The following is a 19769-nucleotide window of genomic DNA, read 5'->3' on the forward strand; positions in this document are numbered from 1 at the left end:
CATCTTTGGACCGTGGGAGGAAACCGGAGCACCCGGAGGAAACCCACGCAGACACGGGGAGAATGTGCAAACTCCGCGCAGACAGTCGTTCGAACCTGGGTCCCTGGCACTGGGAGGCTGTAGTGCTAACCACTGGCCCACCGTACTGTCCCTCCCCTCACAGCATAGTCCAACTGACCCAGCCAAATGGCCTTGAATATCACTGCAGGGCTGCTTTGAGGCACAGCAAGGAAGAATGCAATGTTTATCGATGAAGCAACTTGGCAAATCCTGTATCAGAAGGGCTATTACCTCTAATTAGGTAATTTCAAGAGAGGTTTCACTGCATCAATAATGGCCTTTCATCTTTTGCTTCTTGCAGTTTTATTTCAGTCAGCAGTGCCCTCAATTGATAGGTTCATCAGAGTCTGCTCTTTCTATCTTTGAAACTTGAAAGGATGCCAACAACCAAAAGGGAAAGCTGAAAGCGTAGGAGGTTTATCAGCGGAGTTCTCAACGGAATCCGCTCTGTCTGAGCATCTGACATAGAATCCCTACACTGTGGGAGTCGGCCATTTGGCCCATCAGGTCCACAGCAACCCTCTGAGGGCATCCTGCCCAGACCCATCCCCCTACTCCTCGTATTCTCCATGGCTAATCCACCCATCCTTGGGCACCATGGGGCAATTTAAACATGGCCAATCCACCCTAACCTGCCCATCTTTGGCCTGTGGAAAGCACCCGGAGGAAACTCACGCTGGCACAGGGAGAACACGCAAACACCACATGGACAGTTGCGCAAGGGTGGGATCAAGCCCAGATCCTTGGCATTGTAGGGCAGCAGTCCCAAACACGGGGCTCCCCTCGCTTCAAAGCAAAATTTTGGCTGAATCTTTGACTCTGCAATTGGTGTCCTTTGGTTGAAAGCTGGGTGTCTTGAAATAAAATTGATGCCTGGTTGTGAGCTGGCTGATAACTTTAAACTTTTACTTTTGCACCTTTTCACAGTTTTAACCGAAAGCCAAACTCGTTCTGTTAACACTCTGCCAGGTGAATGCTAGAAGGGACATCTCATTATAAAATTAACATTTTGATGTGAAGTTCTCATTATGGCGCAGTAAAATTTGTCAGAGAATATTTGTGGTGAAGTTGTACATGATTAAAAAATAAATTTGCAATTTTGCTGGAAAGAGCAGGCAAGAAATTTTCAAGATCGATGCTTATTGTTCATCTCCGAATGAGTAAAGCTCTCTATTTTCTGCCGCTGATCATCCAGCATTCCCACTTCGCAGTGTTTTCCCAGAGAGGGGATGTTATAGAGAGGGGGTATTATCCGTGCTGAGCCAAAACCATTGGGTTCAAGTGGGGGTTTCCTCCAAGTGCTCCAGTTTCCTCCCACAGCCCAAAGATGTGCAACTTAGGTGGATTGGCCGTGCTAGGTTGCTCGTACTGTTCAGGGATGTGTAGATTAGGTGGGTTAGCTGTGTGAAATGCAGGGTTACAGGGATAAGGCGGTGGGTCTGGGTGGGATGTTCTCCAGAGGGTCAGTGTGGACCCGATGGGCTGAATGGCCTGCTACCACACTGTAGGCATTCTGTGATGCTACAAAGTCTTACCCCAGACCTTGATGACCAGGGAGGGAATGTTCATATTGTGGATCAAACAGACTGAGCATGTGGTAACAAATCCTTGCCATGTCCAGCGATGGTAGGTGGTAAGTCGGGGAGAGATTCGGGGTCAATCATGTGCTAGAAAGAATTTGGATTTCCTGCCTCCAAGCTGTAACATGCAGGTTGCTGTAGCAACCATGACTCCTTGGGCATGGCTTGGTGTGGATGAGATTGCCAACAGTATGGGGAGGGGGTCGGTTTTCCCTATATCTGGCTGGGGTGGATTCACAGAGTTTTCCTTTTCACTCTCTGTGATGGCGACATGGCATTGCGGATCAGGCCTGTCAATGGGCAGCCAACTGAAGAAGATGCTTCTCCTTACGTTATTCATTCAGTGGCGTGGGGGTGGTCACTGGCTGGGCCCAGCATTTATTCACGTCCCTAGTTGCCCCCTTGAGAAGGGGAGGGTGAGCTGCCTTCTTGAACCACTGCAGTCCCTGTGCTGTGGGTTGACCTGCAGTGCCCTCCAGGAGGGAATTGCAGGATTTTTCTCCAGCCACACTGAAGGAACTTTTACTCATTAAGCTGTAGCTGGCTGCTTCACAATCTCATTCCCTTTTGGATGTCTGTTTTTGGAATTGATTGTATGACCAAGGTCTGGAGAATCTGCTTCAACGACAAACTGGAAAAGGGATAGCATTTTCTATTCTAAACATTCCAGCTCCTGCCCCACACACTCTCTGGTCAAAAGGCCTCCCAGAGAGAGAAGTTTGAAGGATATTTGTAGGTGGAAATGAATGTAGTGGAGCTCCATTTGGGCAGGTACGAGTGGGATCAGTAGCTCTCTTTCACTGGTTTTATTGCTTTTTCATTCTGGGCTCTGTGACTAATGTATTTAATCTTTCCTCCATTGGTTCACCTTCTTGGGGAGGGAAGGAGCTCAGATCACAATGGTTCTCACGTTTTGCTGACGCATTGGTGTTTTTTTTTCAAACACTATCCAAACATGTATGTGTTATGGACCAGTTCAAACACCCCTCAAATATATATCTAAGAGATAGCCTTGACCTTAGCCTTTACCGTATTTCAAGGCAAGTGGAAGGCGTTGTGTAGCAGATGAGATTTGATTGGTGAAACTACTAGGCTTTAAGCAAAACACACTTTGTTCTTACGCCACTGTTCAGACATAAACAACAAAAGTCTTGGCCTAACTTTGACCCTACTGAAATACTTAATAAAATAATATATTATTTAACTGTTACTCATCAACTGTTTCAATGTAGCAGCTTCCCATAAACACGCCCTTGGCAAAGGCAAATTCAGTAAAACAGATTTCCCTCACTCACAATCTCCTCCAGTCTCGGAAAAAGGAGAAACTGAAAGAAACAGCAGCAGAGACAGAGAGAGCCGTATCTAGCAGCTTTAATTACAAAAAATCCAGTTTCAACAACTGAAAGCAAAAACTAAAACCTTGTGTCTTTGTGAGCCTGACTCCATCCGCTCATGCTTATTTTGTCTAATCTTTTTCTCTTAAAAGCCTGAAGCAATTTACTCTGCTTTCCAAAGAGCAGGAACCTTCGCATTAGACCTAACAATGACTCTGTTAAGAGAAACAGGCCAGAATTAAGACAACAAAATGTGAGGCTGGATGAACACAGCAGGCCAAGCAGCATCTCAAGAGCACAAAAGCTGACGTTTCGGGCCTAGACCCTTCATCAGAGAGGGGGATGGGGTGAGGTTTCTGGAATAAATAGGGAGAGAGGTGGGGAGGCGGACCGAAGATGGAGAGAAAAGAAGATAGGTGGAGAGAGTATAGGTGGGGAGGTAGGGAGGGGATAGGTCAGTCCAGGGAAGACGGACAGGTCAAGGAGGTGGGATGAGGTTAGTAGGTAGATGGGGGTGCGGCTTGGGGTGGGAGGAAGGGATGGGTGAGAGGAAGAACAGGTTAGGGAGCAGAGACAGGTTGGACTGGTTTTGGGATGCAGTGGGTGGAGGGGAAGAGCTGGGCTGGTTGTGTGGTGCAGTGTGGGGAGGGGACGAACTGGGCTGGTTTTGGGACGCGGTGGGGGAAGGGGAGATTTTGAAGCTGGTGAAGTCCACATTGATACCATTGGGCTGCAGGGTTCCCAAGCGGAATATGAGTTGCTGTTCCTGCAACCTTCGGGTGGCAACATTGTGGCACTGCAGGAGATCCCACCTCCTTGACCTGTCCGTCTTCCCTGGACTGACCTATCCTCTCCCTACCTCCCCACCTATACTCTCTCCACCTATCTTCTTTTCTCTCCATCTTCGGTCCGCCTCCCCCCCTCTCTCCCTATTTATTCCAGAACCCTCACCCCATTCCCCTCTCTGATGAAGGGTCTAGGCCCGAAACGTCAGCTTTTGTGCTCCTGAGATGCTGCTTGGCCTGCTGTGTTCATCCAGCCTCACATTTTATTATCTTGGATTCTCCAGCATCTGCAGTCCCCATTATCTCAGGCCAGAATTAATCCCTCTTAAAGGCACATCTCCTCACAGATTTCTTCCAGCTCCTGGTGTTTGTTGATTACTGCAGGCTTAATTCTCATTTCCTTACAATTACCCATGACTTACCACAATCAGGGACTTGTCATCATTCTGCTGCTTTGGTCAGGGGCATGGAGAGGTAGCATTCGATATCCAGCAGTAAGTGCACCCCACCCAGTCTTCCTTTCTCTCTTGCAGAGTAGGAAAAACAGGCAAGAGATATTATAGAGTCAGACAGCACAGAAACAGACCCTTCGGTCCAACCATCTCATGCTGACCATAATCCCAAACTAAACTAGTCCCACTTGTCTGTGCTTGGCTCATATCCCTCCAAACCTTTCCTATTGATGTATTCATGCAAATGCCTTTTAAATGTAGTGACTATACCCACATGCACCACTTCCTCTGGAAGCTCATTCCACACACGAGCCACTCTCTATGGAAGAAAATCGCCACTCATGTCTTTTTTAATCTTTTGCCTCTCACTTTAAAAATATGCCCCAGAGTCTTGAAATCCCTCACCGTAGAGAAAAGACCCTTACTATTCATCCTATCGATGCCCCTCATGATTTTATAAATCTCCATGAGGTTACCCCTCAAACTGCTACGCTCCAGTGAAAAATGTCCCAGCTTTTCTAGCCTCTCCCTATGATTCAAACCCCCTATTCCTGGCAGCGTAGAATCCTAACAGTGTGGAAGAAGGCCATTCAGCCCATCACATCCACACTGACTGTCCAAAAACCTACACTTCCCACCCTCAACACCATGACCAATTGAACCTGGCCAAGCTACCTAACCTGTACATGTTTGGACTGTGGGAGGAAACCAGAGCGCCCGGAGGAAACCCACACAGACACGGGGAGAACATGCAAACTCCACACAGACAGTCGCACGAGGGCGGGATCAAATGCAGGTCCCTGGTGCTGTGAGGCTGCAGTGCTAACCACTGAGACACTGTGCTGCTCCTGGTAAAGCTCATCGGAACCGTCTCCAGCTTAATAATATCTTACCTTAAACTAAACTGCACACAGTACTCCAGAAGAGGCCTCACCAACATCCTGTACAACCTCAACATAGCCTCTCAACTCCTACGATCAAAATGTCTGAGCAATGAAGGTGAACATGCTAAATGCCTTCTTAACCACCTTATCTATATGATGCAAACTTCAAAGAATTTTGTACCTGAACCCTACGTCTCTCTGTTCCACAACATTATCCTAGATCCTCCTTTTAATTGTATAAGCCTTGTGTTTGTTTGTTTTACCAAAGTGCCAGGCTTATCTGTCACTGTGACCTTATTGTAGCCACTACCCAAGCCATTCAATGTTTCTCCCTTAGCACCAGGAGCATTTTCCTGGTTACATTTCTCTGATTGTTAACCTAACATTCACTCACAACCACAAACACCTACAAAGCAACATATCATAAGAAATAAACTTGGCAAATTTGGAAGAAATAACAGACTAAGTTTCCCTGTGACCCACCTGAACAACTGACCCCTCAGCTCAACAGAACATACTGACCCTGAATTCTCTGAGAGTACCTAGCAATGGTGAGAGGGGCTGTCCTTTTGCACCCAGCTCCAGATCCAGTTCTCCTTCCACCAGTGGTGTCCACTGCAAAATTCCACACAATGTTGCAGAAATTCACAATTCTTGGAGAGACCCAAACCACCTCAGAATACCTAACCCAGACCTGCCTTTTCCCAACATCATATTACAGTCCCCTTGTGTTCCCTCAGCTATCAGTCGCCCAGTGTGTTCCCTTCAGCATCTCACAACTCAGAGACCACACCCAGCTAACTCCTTGAGCCTGGCGACCAAGATCCTATCGATTTAAAATGACTCATTTGTTCCTCTCCTGTACCCATCCCAAAGTTTTCCAGTCCCAATTGCATTTGTAAGATATCACCAGCCTCACGAAGAAGGTAATTGCAAAGACAATGGACATGGTACGTCAGAGATTTGTTTCTGTTGAGAACAGACAGACTAGTAGGCTCAGGACAGCGTGTAGATGTTCACCAGCTGAGAAGTTCCTTCTGGAGGTGAGTCCTTTGAATTATTTCAACTGTTTGAGACAGGAATGTTTCCCTGAGAGGTGAGTTGCTCATGCCATTGTACACAGCTTGTCTTCTTTTCCCCAGCTGAGGTGACTTGGAGGGTACAGCTGTTCAATACACAAGTTTAAAAATATCACAAGGGCGATGCTTAATCAGGTTGATGCAGGTGCATAAAATGCTACTGTTGTTTAGCTTATTATAGATCTGACATGGGTTTTAGAACAACTCATTAAAGCAGCAATTAAGGTAAGTGACATAACATAGTGATAGAATCTGGCCCATGGCGTGATTTCAGAGACTAGCCCAGATTGATAAAATGATCTTTTTCCTGAGAATCAAGCAATGGAGTAGGTCATGGTAAGTTCGCAACATGATTTCCATGCTGCTATGTTTCCGTAGACTCTGGAGTTAGCCTCATAGGTGCACAAATAAATTATTTCTATCATGCATTGGGAGCACTTGTGAGAAGGATCAACAATATGAATTCAGTCCTTTCTTGCCCGAGGTTCACACACTGTTGTGAAAACAGAGTGAGCAAGTTTGAAATGACAGATGTGGATTACATTAAACTCTGTCTAGACTACCTGGACTGTCAAGGACACAACATAAAGCCCATTGGCACTCTAGATCACTTGTATGGACAAACACATGAAAACACAAAGTGCTGGTTAATGTTTAAGATCAAACACTCAACAGACAGCCCCTTCTGGCCCTCGATAACCTGTAATATCAAGCACACAGCGTGGAGCTGGATGAACACAGCAGGCCAAGCAGCATCTTAGGAGCACAAAAGCTGACGTTTTGGGCCTAAACACACAGCCCCTTCCAGCTCTAAATAACCTGTAATAACAGACACACAGCCCCTTCCAGCTCTCAATAACCTGTAATAACAAACATGCAGCCCCTTCCAGCTCTCAATAACCTGTAATAACAGACATACAGCCCCTTCCAGCTCTCAGTAACCTGTAATAACAAACATAGCCCCTTTTAGCTCTCAATAACCTGTAATAACAAACACAGCACCTTCCAGCTCTCAGTAACCTGTATTAACAAACACAGCCCCTTCCAGCTCTCAATAACCTGTATTAACAAACACAGCCCCTTCCAGCTCTCGGTAGCCTGTAATAACAAACATACAGCTCCTTCCAGCTCTCAATAACCTGTAATAACAGACATACAGCCCCTTCCAGCTCTCAATAACCTGTAATAACAAACACAGCCCCTTCCAGCTCTCAATAACCTGTAATAACAAACACAGCCCCTTTTAGCTCTCAATAAGCTGTAATAACAAACATACAGCTCCTTCCAGCTCTCAATAACCTGTAATAACAGACATACAGCCCCTTCCAGCTCTCAATAACCTGTAATAACAAACACACAGCCCCTTCCAGCTCTCAGTAACCTGTAATAACAAATACACAGCCCCTTTTAGCCCTCAATAACCTGTAATAACAAACACACAGCCCCTTCCAGCTCTCGATAGCCTGTAATAACAAACACATGGCAACACATTTCGTCCGTGCTCACTTTTGCTCGTAATGTCAAACATTGGGACAATATCTGGCCCACTCCAGCTCTCGATAACCTATAATGTTGCAGCTGTATCCTCACAGGTAAGAACCATTGTAGATGGAAATGCAGGCGAGAAACGCTCACCGTGTGCTAACTTTGCTGCTATATCAGCCAGCCCGCTTCTAACGAATTTCTGCCAACGTTGTGTTTGTCTCTTCGGCAACAGGAAATCCGGAATGTGCACAGTGAAGAACTGATGGGAATTCGTCGTGAAGAGGAGATGGAAATGTCTGATGATGACTACGAAGAAAGCCCAAGTAAATTAGCCCCTGATGAGGAGTCTGGTAAGGCTTTTTCAGCTGTTTCCAGCCATCAATCGGGATAACTTGTGCACAGCCTTCAAACCAGCTCGTATTAGAAAACCTGTGAGATTTACTTGAACTAGTGCTCCCGTCGTTTGGAAAGTGTAAGCTTAGGAGCATCATTTACACCGTGGTTGTGCCCTCCTGCCCAGACAGTACCAGAACATGAAGGTATTCAGCCAATCTGTGCTGATGTAAACTCAGCCTCATGTCTGAGGTTTGAGGGATGTACCCGGGTATGTGGTGGGGCTGGCCGGTAATTTTTCCTACAATGCTAATGATATTGGCCAATCCCTGTTACACTGGAAAGGGAGGTGAGTGGTTGCCATGGCGCCTGGCCCCATCGGCCAGTTTGGATGACTAGGCCTCACCGTGTGGAATTTGATCCCCGTGTGTGCCTCAGCTGGCAAACACCAGGCCCCTCACTGAGGACCACAGCTCATGCTCCATGCTGAAGGCATTTGCTCCCACCCTGCCGCCTCCTCCCCACACCACCCCCCAAAGCCCCCTCGCCTACTTGTCGCCATGTGTAGGTTATAATGGAGCCTACACCATTAAACAGGGCACTGAAACCTAGGCTGGAACCATAACCGGCTGTTGGAACCAGATCTCCAGCTGTTTCCCTGTGGATTCCAAGGATCATCCCCAAAAGTTACAGCAGGAACCCATCATCGCTCTACCCCTCCTCCCCCCACCCACCCAAACCCACATCTCAGAACTAGCCCAAGCACGTCATTCTCAAATCAGCCATGATAGAATTGAATTGCGAAGGGCTGAGTGGCCGGCTTGTGTCGCTGGCTTGCTGTCCACGGCATTCACATGTCGCCTGTGCTGTTGATCGCTGGCCGTTCCCATTTCTGGATTGCGGATGAAACAGCTCCATGTTATCTGTAGTACCCGCGAGACGGGTATCCCTGCATTCAGTGGGATCTGTAATCAGTGAGACCTAATTCGGGGAGAGCTTGATACCCGGCAATGTCTATCGATTCCCCCGACTCACTCACCTGCAGTGCTATGCCAGCATGGGTTGTCCTTGAAGTACAGCTGCCTCCCAAGTTCATCCTGCTGGAAAATGTTCAGCCCACATTCTTGTAAATGACTTGCTTTAAGCTCTAATAACACCCAGACAATAATGTACCTCACGCACATAACGCTGTATTGAGGAATGTTCAAATCAATTGCTTAATTGTGTGCGGAAAGCATTGTCTGAACATGTGAAACTAATTCCTGAATTGAGCTTGCCTGATAAACACAGGCACTGCCACTGCCGGTTCCCTGTTGGATAAATAATGCCCACACCCCGCTTCAGCTTTCTTCCAAGCAGGTGCCTGTAGTGAATCTGTTTTCGATGCCTGTATTGAATCTGCAGTAGGTGGCTGTATTAAATCTACAGGTCAATTCGCAGTTGGTACCGTGTTGAGTAATGAATCCAAAGTAAGTGTCTGGAAGGAACCACAGCTAATGTCTGTAGTGAAACTACAGTCGGTGTCTATTGGGGGCTCACAGTTAGTGCCTGTAGAGTTCACAGTTGGTTCCAGTAGTGAACCCATGATTGGTGCCTGTACTGAATCCCCAGGCCGTTCTTGTTGTGCCTGTGCCTGTAGTGAGTTCAGAGTTGGTGCATGTGGTGATTCCAGTCATTTCCTGTGGTCAGTTCACAGTTTGTGCCTGTAGTGAATCAACAGTCAGTGCCTGTAGTGAATGTAGAGTTGGTGCCTGTAGTTAATCTACAGTCGGTTCTGTATACACAGAAACCAATACACAGTGGGTTCCTGTAGTGAATCCACAAAGTCTGCACTGGATCTACACTCAGTGTCTTAAGTGAATCCACAGTCAGTTTCAATAATGAGTCTATAGTAAGTTCCACAATAGTGAATCCACAATTTGCACCTGTAGTGAATCTTCAGTCGGTTCCTGTCGTGACTCTACAGCCAGTGTCTATACTGAGTCTAAGGTTGCTGTCTGTATTGAATCCACAGTCAGTTCCTGTATTAAATCTACAGCTGGTACCTGTAGTGAATCCACACTCAGCACCTGTAGTTCATCCAGTCAGGGCCTGTAGTGACACTACAATCACGCTCGTAGTGAATCTGTACTTGGTGCCTACAGGGAAACCACAGTTGGCCTCTGTACTGATTCCACAGTCAGTGCCTGTAGTGAACCCACGGTTTGTGCCTGTATTGAATCTACAGTCAGTGCTGACATCTTCAAACTCTTCCCTCCTACAAGCTGAAGTCCCCACCTGCTTCAAGACCACTGTCATCCCCGTACCTAGGAAAACACATGCAGTGTGCCTTAATGACTACTGCCCAGTGGTTCTGAACCCAATAATCGTGAAGTGCTTTGAGAGGCTGGTCATGCCCATATCCACTCCAGTCTCCCAGCCTGCCTCAATCCCCCACAGCTTGCATACCAATGTAACAGGTGCACAGCAGATGCCGTACCCCTAGCCCAGCACTCATCCCTGGGACATCGGGAAACCAGGGACACCTACATCAGACTCCTGCTCATTGACTGCAGCTCCACCTTCAACACCATTATCCCCTCCAGACTGATCTCAAAACTCTGTGACCTTGGTCTCAGCTCCACCCTCTGCAGCTGGATCCTCAGCTTTCTGACCCACAGGCCACAATCAGTGAAGACAGGTAACTGCTTCCCCTCCTCCACAATAACACTCCACACTCCCCCCCCCCCCGCCAAGGATGTGCCTTAGCCCCCTGCTGCAATCTCTGTACACCTACGGCTGTGTTGCCAAATTCTGAATAAACGCCATCTCTCCGTTCGCTGATGACACCACCATAGTGGGACAGATATCTAACAACAAATCAAAATACGGACGGGAGGCAGAGGGCTTGGTGACACGGTGCAATGAAAACAATCTCTCTCTCAATGTCAGTGAACCTAAAGAACTGATCTTCGACTTCAGAAAGAAAGGAGGAGAACACACCCCCATCTATACCGATGGAACTGAGGTTCAGAGAGTGAAGAGCATCAAGTTCCTCAGAGCGACAGTAACTGGCAACCTGTCCTGGCCTTCCCACGTACATGTGACAGTGAAGAAGCTACAACAAAGCCTCTTCTTCCTCAGGTAGCTCAGGAAGTTTGACGTGTCCATAAGGCCCCTCACCAACTTCTACAGATGTGCCATTGAAAGCAAACTGTCCGGGTGCATAACAGCCCGGTCTGGCAACTGCTCTGCCCAGGGCCGTAAGAAACTGCAGAAGATGGTGTGCACAGCCCAGACCAGCACGGAAGCCAACCTTCCATCCATGGGCTCCATTTATACAATTCGCTGCCACAGAAAGGCTGCCAACATCAGCAAAGACCCATCACACCCTGGTAATGACCCCCTACAACCCCCTCCATCAGGCAGAAGCCTGAACACATGCACAAGCAGGTTCAGGAACAGCTTCTTCCAGCTGTTATCAGACTGTTGAATAGACTGTCGCCTCAAATACTGTAACCTGCAATGTAACCTGTATGCCTCTTAGTCTTTTTGATCTGTACGTCCTTTTCTTGCTGTGTTCTGCCTGTACCACTCATAAACAAAGCATTTTCACTGTATTTCGGTACGTGATGATAAATCAATCAATCAATGTAGCGAATCCACAGTCAGTGCTTGTAGTGAATCTACAGTCAGTTCCTTTGGTGAATCCACAGTTGATACCTGTAGTGAATCCTTAGTGAGTGCCTGTAGTGAATCTACAGTCGGTGTCGGTAGTGAATCTACAGTCGATGTCACTAGTGAATCTACAGTCAGGGCTAGTGAATCCACACTTGGTGTCTTGGGTAAATCTAATCTATCTTTCTAGTAAATCCAGGATCAGTCCCTGTAGTCTATTTGAAATATGTTTCTGTAGAGCATCTACAGGCAATGCCTAGTAAATTCACAGTGTCTGTACAAAATCTATAGTCTGTTCCTATGGCAAACCTACCATCAGTGTTTGTGGTAAATCTGTAGCCTATCTACAGTAGATATATAGTCTGTGTCTGTGCTACATCTATCAACAAGGTCTGTAGTAAAGTTACAGGCAGTCTAGGAAGTAGACCTTCAGTCAGTGTTTGTGATATTTCTGAAGCCTGTGTCTACAACAAATCTACAACATCTGTGGTGAAGTTACATTCTCTGCTTTTATTGATCCTGTGCTTAGCACATGTAATAAATCTTGTCAGTGCTGCTAGTAAATCTACAGCCTGTCTCTGCTAAGTCTGTAGTCAAATTTTACAGTACACTTACTGACTGCTTGTAGTAAATTAATAGTCAAGCCTGGCAATACATTTAATCACTGCTTACAGTGAAACTAGTCAATACTTGTAGTAAATCTGTAGTTAAACTTTGCAGAACATTTGCTTAATGTCATGAATTGATAGTCAGTTCAGGTAGTTAATCTAAAACCAATACTTCCAATAGTACCACAGGTACGGTACCTGCAGCAAATCCGCACTGGCTGCTGTAAATCTACAGTTACAGTCTGAGTTAGTGTCCACTGTATATCTACCAGCATTGTCTACTGTAACTTAATATTCAGTGCCTAGAGTAAATCTACCTTTAATGTCTGCTGTAAATCTATTACCAGTGTCTGCAATAAATCTAGTGTGTCTGTAGTAAAACTACAGTCAGTGTGTTTAATCAAACTACAGTCAGTACCTGCTGTAAATCTATAGCCAGTGCTGTTGTAAAACTACATTCAACATGGACAGGGGTTAAAAAGTCCATTTCAACTCTGCTGGAATGGACTAGTGTGATTGAATGGTATTGTTGGACCATCCTGGGTTTGGGCGTTAGCATGTTGTGAAGGTCGCAGTCAGAGGACTGTCATTAGTTAGCCCTCTGTTGCAGGTAAAGATAGAATTCTCTCTCACTCTGTGTGCTGAAAACAAGCTAAGTCAATTATCTAGGATGAAGGAACTTCAATCGGACAAGTCTGTAAAATCAACAATCTTAGTTCAACAGTCAATGGCAATCATCCCGGTCACATCCACTGCAGGAACTATAATGCTCAACTATCTGTTGAACTGACCTGCATTTTATTAAATTCTATCTTTTTTGAACTCAACTTTTATTTCTAATCTGCGTGTTTCATTCGTGTTTTTTCCTTGCAGGTAGGAATGAATAAACTCATTTGTTGTTAACTCAAGAAAGCCTGGTTAAGTTGGCTCTATTTAAAGCATATGTTCATTTGGATCTGGGAGAAAGCTGCCCATGAAGGAGGGGAATCCTTTGTAAATTGACCATGTTGTGAGCCACAAAAGGGTCAGATGAATGTGATAGGGGAACCAGTTCATCCCTCCTCCCCTTGAGGTTGGCGGGGTGGGTAGTTAGTGGTTTATTGGTTTGAGGTATCCCAACTGGAACTGCGAGGAATTGTGGAACTTCAACTGAGGCGTGGGCTGTAACATTCATTGAGTCACTCCAGTTTGACACCATCCTCTTCAATCTTCATTCTTGTCCGTTCTCATGTATTCCTTCTAACTGTTGTTACTTTTTTGGAATTCAAACTTCATGTGGATCCACAACACATTGCTGGGTCTCTTTGGATTCTGCAGATAGCACTGTGTATCCTCTGTGTAGTGTAAGTTTGTTACGTTCGGGCCTTCTATTATTACCTGAGTGAGTACATCTAACCCCTCCTCTGTATCCTCTAACAAACAGCAATGTGGTCATGAACCGATTATCTGCTTCTGTGATGTCGTTAAGTCTTAACCAGGACAACGGTGAAGGCTTCCCCACTTAAAATATTGCCACGAGATATCTCTATTTTCACACAGTGAGCGGATAAGACCCTCTGTTTAACTTTTGATCTGAAAAACAGCAATCCCTCATCAAGTGCGCCAAACACCTTCTTAGCCACCTTGTCTGTGTGTGAACCCTTGGGTCAAAATGAGAATGTTTATTCAGTAGGCCACCTACCAGAGCCCTCCTGCCTCTGAGTGATCTTGCCATGGGCGGGATCTAATTACCACTGGACACCCACTTTGTCAGCAAGTTGAGCCTCCACTTGGGGGTTAAACCGGTGACGCCGCCAGGATCTACCCAGTGTCAGTTGCCCCCAACATGCCCCACGTTCCAACCTGACATGTCGAAATGGTTTACCGGCAGAAGGCCCAGGATGGGGGCAGGGGGGCGGTGGGTTGCGCGGTGTTCATTTAATGGTCTCTTTCAATCCCAAGTGTTCACATACAGGCAAGGTGATTAAGAAGACAATTGGGTTACGAAGAGGGGCTGGATAGGTTGGGACTTCTCTCACTGGAGCTTAGAAGGTTGAGAGGTGACCTTATAGAGGTTTGTAAAATCCTGAGGGGCATAGATAGAGTTAATGGTAATTGTCTTTTTCCTTGATTGGGAGATTTCGAGTTTAGAGGGCATATTTTTAAAGTGAGAGGTGAACTTTTTGAGGAAGTGGTAGATGCAGGTAAAGTCACAACGTTTAAAAGACACTTAGATAAGTCCATGATTCGGAAAAGTTTGGAGGGATATGGGCTTGGAACAGGCAGATAGGACTAGTTTGGTTTGGTATTGTATTTGTCCTGGACTGGTTGGGCCAAAAGGTCTGTATGACTCTACGATCTTAGGTCCCACCTCCAGGCTGCTCTCCCTGCAACTGGAAAGACTCTGCCCCCCTCCCACTTCCGAATGTACCAGTTCCTCGGGCCCCTCTCCTCATTGTTGATAGCCTCATTCCACACTATCTCAGCGGCCATCTTCACTCTTCAGTCACCCCACCACCCCCAGTGTTCCTCATAAACCTCAGCCCTCTCTGTAAAACTCCGCTTGCCCATATCCGATCTCTGATCTGCTCCCTGCTGCTTCGTGACCTGCACCAGGGCCCAGTCCAGCTACACCTCGGTTTTCAAAGTCTCACCCTTGTTTTTAAACCCCACCCCTTCCCGTCTCTCTAATCCCCTCCAGCTCCAGAAAACAATGTTGTGGTCGGTGCCAATCATGGCTTCTCGGGCTTTGCCCAATTTGATGGCGTTGCCATCCAGCTTCTCCCTCTGGCCCCTGCACTGCCCTCGCTGTACCGGCGGCGCTACTAGCATGTGAGGAGTCGTTGTTGTAATTTTGTTCCTCCACATACTTTTGGGGCTTTGCTAAACTGCAGTGCAGCCATGTTTCTCCACCGCCGCCGCCCCCCCACCCAACCCCCCTCTCAAATGTAGCTTAAAGATAATTCCTACTGCACCGAAAAGCAGGGGATTTTGCATCCCATCGGATGTGAGCGTGTGGAATAACATTTAAAAATTTACAGATCTGAATTGTTTTTACAAGCTCCTTTATGAGTGCAGAGCTGCGTTTTAACGACTTTTAAAGAGTTTGACTGCTTTACGAGCATTTTGTATTGAAAATTGAGATTGATGCTTATCGAGGTGAGGGAGCAATTGTCTGTTTTCTTCAACGAAAATAACCTGGTGTTAAAACAAATACACTGCTGTAATGCATATTAATGGCTCTGAAGCATAATCTACCATTTATAGCTCACCCTTTACGACAAACAGAAATGAATGCTTTATACCTTCATCACAAAAACAAATTGTGTTCACATAATCTTCCTTTTGTAATAGCCATTTAGCTGAGCAGCTTTCTGAACACAGACGCTCAGAGGTTCAGAGCATGCTTATGCAGGATGAGTGTATCTATGTAAAGAGATGCATTTGAGAGCCGCGACAGTACAGAATGATGAATGGACGACAGATGCAGTAAAACATCTCATTTGTTGGACTTTTAGTTAGATTTATGGATGAATATCTCATTGCTTTGCTGGGATGGATGCAGACAGACAACGCGTTAGTGGCACATTAACTTATAGAGAATTTCAATGTTGCCCAGCAATGCAGTGGGTTAATATTGACTTCATTGCTACTGTAGCTTACTGAGCAGGGGTGAGAAGTGTTTGCTGCTGAGGGAAAAAAATGCAGCTGTCGCCCATCAGTCACGGCATCATGGGGATTAGAGCCGGATTGTGGTTATCAGAAAGGCTAGATGATGGCGTGTCATCATTGACCGAGCTGCTTAATAAATTCGCCTCAGCGAGTTGGGTCATCAGTGATTGGCGTGTGAGAAGACTGTTTTACAGCGATGCCCCGTCGAACGAAAACACCCCACTTCTTCCCCTGCGCACGGCCTCGCTGCCATCCCGGGGGGGGGGGGGGGAGGGGAGTCACGTGGACTACTTCTCACCTGCTAAATGACTTTGGAAGCTCCCGTTAACTGGGGCGGGCACCTTCTCCCAGAGGTCCAGAGAGCTTGGGAGGCCATGGTATTCTGCACCACTGTGGTACCCATCCTACAGAGAGCCTGCTTCCAAATGAGATGGAACCCTGCCTGAAAACCTGACTAGTTGTGGCACCATTCACTTTTCTTTTCATTCAATCGCGGGATGTGAGTGTCATTGCCTGGGCCTGCATTTATTGCCCACACATAGTTACCCACAGGGTACGTGAGCGCCAACTGCAATGCTCAGAGAGTAGTAAGGGCGCGGAATGCCCTGCCTGCAACAACCTTAAGGGCATTTAAATGGTCATTGGATAAACATATGGATGATAATGGATTAGCGTAGGTTACGTGGGCTTCAGTTTGGTTTCATAGGTCAGCGCAACATCAAGGGCCGAAGGGCCTGTACTGCGCTGTAATATTCTGAGTCACATGTGGGCTCGGCCGGGTAAAGGCATTGGTGAACCAGCTGGGGTTTTTCTGACAATGGTCACAAGTTAGTCTCTTTAATTCCAGATTTTTGTTGAGTTCAAATAGCCCTGGCAGGATTTGATCCCAGCGTTCGGAGAACATTTCCTAGGTTTCTGGATTAATATTCCAGCGATAATGTCACTTTCACCTCCCACTAGTCTGTTGCCTCCGCTGTGGCAAACTATGTATCCCCTAATCATTTTACTTCCTACACCTCTAACAGAGATGGTGATGTAATGGCAACGACAGAGATGCAAGCCAGGGATTTAGGCTATTATCCTAAGGACACAGGTTCACACAAGCCATGGGACATAAACTCAATAAGTAAATCCGGAATTACAAAACTAGATTTGGTGAAGACTCATGATCACTACCATTCAACCATTATAAAAACCCATCTGGTTCACTAATATCCTTTAGAGAAGGAAACTGCCATCCTTACCTGGTCTGGCCTACATGTGACTCCAGACCCACAGCAGTATAGTTGACTCTTAACCACCCCCAACAAAAGGTGGCCATCCATTTGACAGGCAATAAGGCATGGACAGAAGACACTGCATTACCAATAAAGCCTGTATCCCGTGGAAGAATAAATCCCCAAATAAAATTCCCAGATTCCTGACTGTCACAATTGTCTGACAACAGTAAAACGCTGAGACATCATGAGAATATAGAACATGTGTCCTGTGTGTGTGTGTGTGTGTGTGTGTCTGTGTGTGTGTGTGTGTGTGTGTGTGTGTGTGTCTGTGTGTGTGTGTGTGTGTCTGTGTGTGTGTGTGTCTGTGTGTGTGTGTGTGTGTGTGTGTGTGTGTCTGTGTGTGTGTGTGTTTGTGTCTGTGTGTGTGTGTGTGTCTGTGTGTGTGTGTGTGTGTGTGTGTGTGTGTGTGTGTGTGTGTCTGTGTGTGTGTGTGTCTGTGTGTGTGTGCGCGCGAGTCCAGAACTAGAGGGCATAGGTTTAAGATGAGAGAGGAAATATATAAAAGTTACCTGGGGGCAACTTTTTCACACAGAGGGTGGTGTGTGTCTGGAACGAGCTGCCAGAGGAAGTGGTGGAGGCTGGTACAGTTACAACATTTAAAAGGCATATGGATGGGTACATGACGAGGAAGGGATGTGGGCCAAATGGTTGGCAAATGGGAGCGAATCAGACTGGGATGTGGGTTGACGAGGGCAGGTTAAACTGAAGGGCCTGTTTCCATGCTGCATGTCTCTATGACAGTCTCCAGTGTGTCCACATAACTAAAGTGCTTTGTCGTTGGTCCCATCCTGGCCCCACTCCCTCTGCACGCTCTCCAGGGTCTCAGCATCCTTCCTGAAATGTGTGGGGCCCAGGACCAGGGTACAATCGTCCAGCTGAGGCCTAGCCCACAATTCGCCAACGTTTTCAGCTCAGCTTCTTTCAGAATTATGGAGCCTGCTGAGAGGCCATGAACGATTTTTTGTGGAACCGAAAAGCACGTGTCTCGCTCACTCGGTTTGAGACAGTGAATGCTCCAGTGCGGGACCACTGGAAAACCAACAAAGCACTTCTGAAACCCTGATAATTGTCAGAATAAATGACTGTTCCTAGGGGGCAGTGAATCGCTGCTGCGTCAGCACAGTTCACCCTGTGCAGTGCTTATGTACCAGTGGTTAGGACAGAATTTAATGCCCCCACACCACCCCACCCCCTCACTGGCAGGATTGGTAGTGTGATAGAAGGGGGCATTTAATCAGGTGGGCAAGAAATAGGTGAGCACCCCATCGCTTTGCTATCTCCACATCAGGTACAGGCAGTCAGGCAAATGGGCAGTTTTTCCAGCTTCTAAATCATTACTAATGTCTGCGAGAAATTGCTGACTAATTATGGGGGAAAGGTCAATGCGAAAGGTAATCTATGGCCAAAACAATACTGCCATAGCCATATTTATGATTAACCATGAATCCTGGAAAATGCTATGTTTTCTATTTGTTGGACATTGGCACTTAGCTTATTTGATCAATTGGCTGAATTTCAAATCGCTTAATTTTGACTCTGCTGGAGGCGAAGCCAATCCAGATTTATCCTGGCCATTCCACTTCAAATTTATTAAATACCAACATCCAAACCAGCAGGAGCCAGCCATTCAGCTCTGAGCCTTCTCCAATATTCAGCAAAATCATGCCAGTTTTGTGCGGTGTTTCCCAAATGGCATTACCTCCAGAAGGTACAATCTCTCCACGGCTTCCAGGATTGTGCCCTGTCAATATCTGTCAGCTCTGAAACCTGAGAAAAGTCATTCACCATTGGGACTTCATTTTCCCAAAGGCCATTTTACCATTGCCTAACTTATACCAATGAGACATGACAATGGCTTTGATCTATCTGGGCTAGCTGCCCATCCAAGGCTTGCATCTCATGATCCGACTGGAGTCTTGCTGAAGCTGGGAATCTTGGCGATGTCCCAGCGTGTGGATCGAACCCTTCACCCAATAACGTTTTGGGGGAAAGGGCCTGGAATTGCAAATAGGTTGCAAGTGTAAAGGCCATGGAACAGGCAAGACCAGGGCAAATCCTTCACCAATTTGATGTTAGCATCGATAAATAGAAGGAGTAGTGGAAGTTAATCAATGACATACATGTCAATATTAGAGGAGGGAAGGAAGACTGGATCACAATAAGAGGCGGTATGGATATAATGCTTCTAACAATTCGTTACTTTTAGAAGGAGATGCCACACTTTGAATTACTCCCTTTCTGACTCCGTTTCACTACAGTAACTGAAAGCTTCTTATTATTTAGGTCCTCGTACTGGTCAGTAATTTTCTGAGCTGTATTTAACTGGCCATGAATATATACATTCTCAACGTCTGGCCATTGTAGTTATATAGTTGATCCAGTTTAGTTTCCGGTGAATGTTGACCCCAGGATGTTGATCATGGGGCTTCAGCAATAGTAACCTGATTGAATGTCCAGCCCAGATGGAAGATTCTCTCTTTTTGGAGATAGTTGTAGCCTGGCATTTGAGTGGCTCGAATGTTACTTGCCACTTGACTGCCTGGACATTGCTGGGGTCTTGCTATAAGTGAACATGGACTGC

At 46.4% G+C, this 19769-nt stretch overlaps 1 protein-coding gene across 4 annotated transcripts in view; it reads left to right on the top strand.

Annotated features, from left to right (window-relative positions):
• enox1 (ecto-NOX disulfide-thiol exchanger 1) overlaps nt 1–19769 on the top strand; it is a 193999-nt gene that overhangs the window by 76551 nt on the left and 97679 nt on the right. For all 4 annotated transcript variants that reach the window (XM_048541460.2, XM_048541458.2, XM_048541459.2 and 1 more), the window contains one exon: nt 7892–8009. In XM_048541460.2, the coding sequence (XP_048397417.1) occupies nt 7892–8009 (118 nt within the window). The remainder of the gene's footprint in view (nt 1–7891; nt 8010–19769) is intronic.

Source organism: Stegostoma tigrinum, chromosome 12 (genome assembly GCF_030684315.1).
Source record: "Stegostoma tigrinum isolate sSteTig4 chromosome 12, sSteTig4.hap1, whole genome shotgun sequence".
Taxonomy (NCBI): Eukaryota; Metazoa; Chordata; class Chondrichthyes; order Orectolobiformes; family Stegostomatidae; genus Stegostoma; species Stegostoma tigrinum.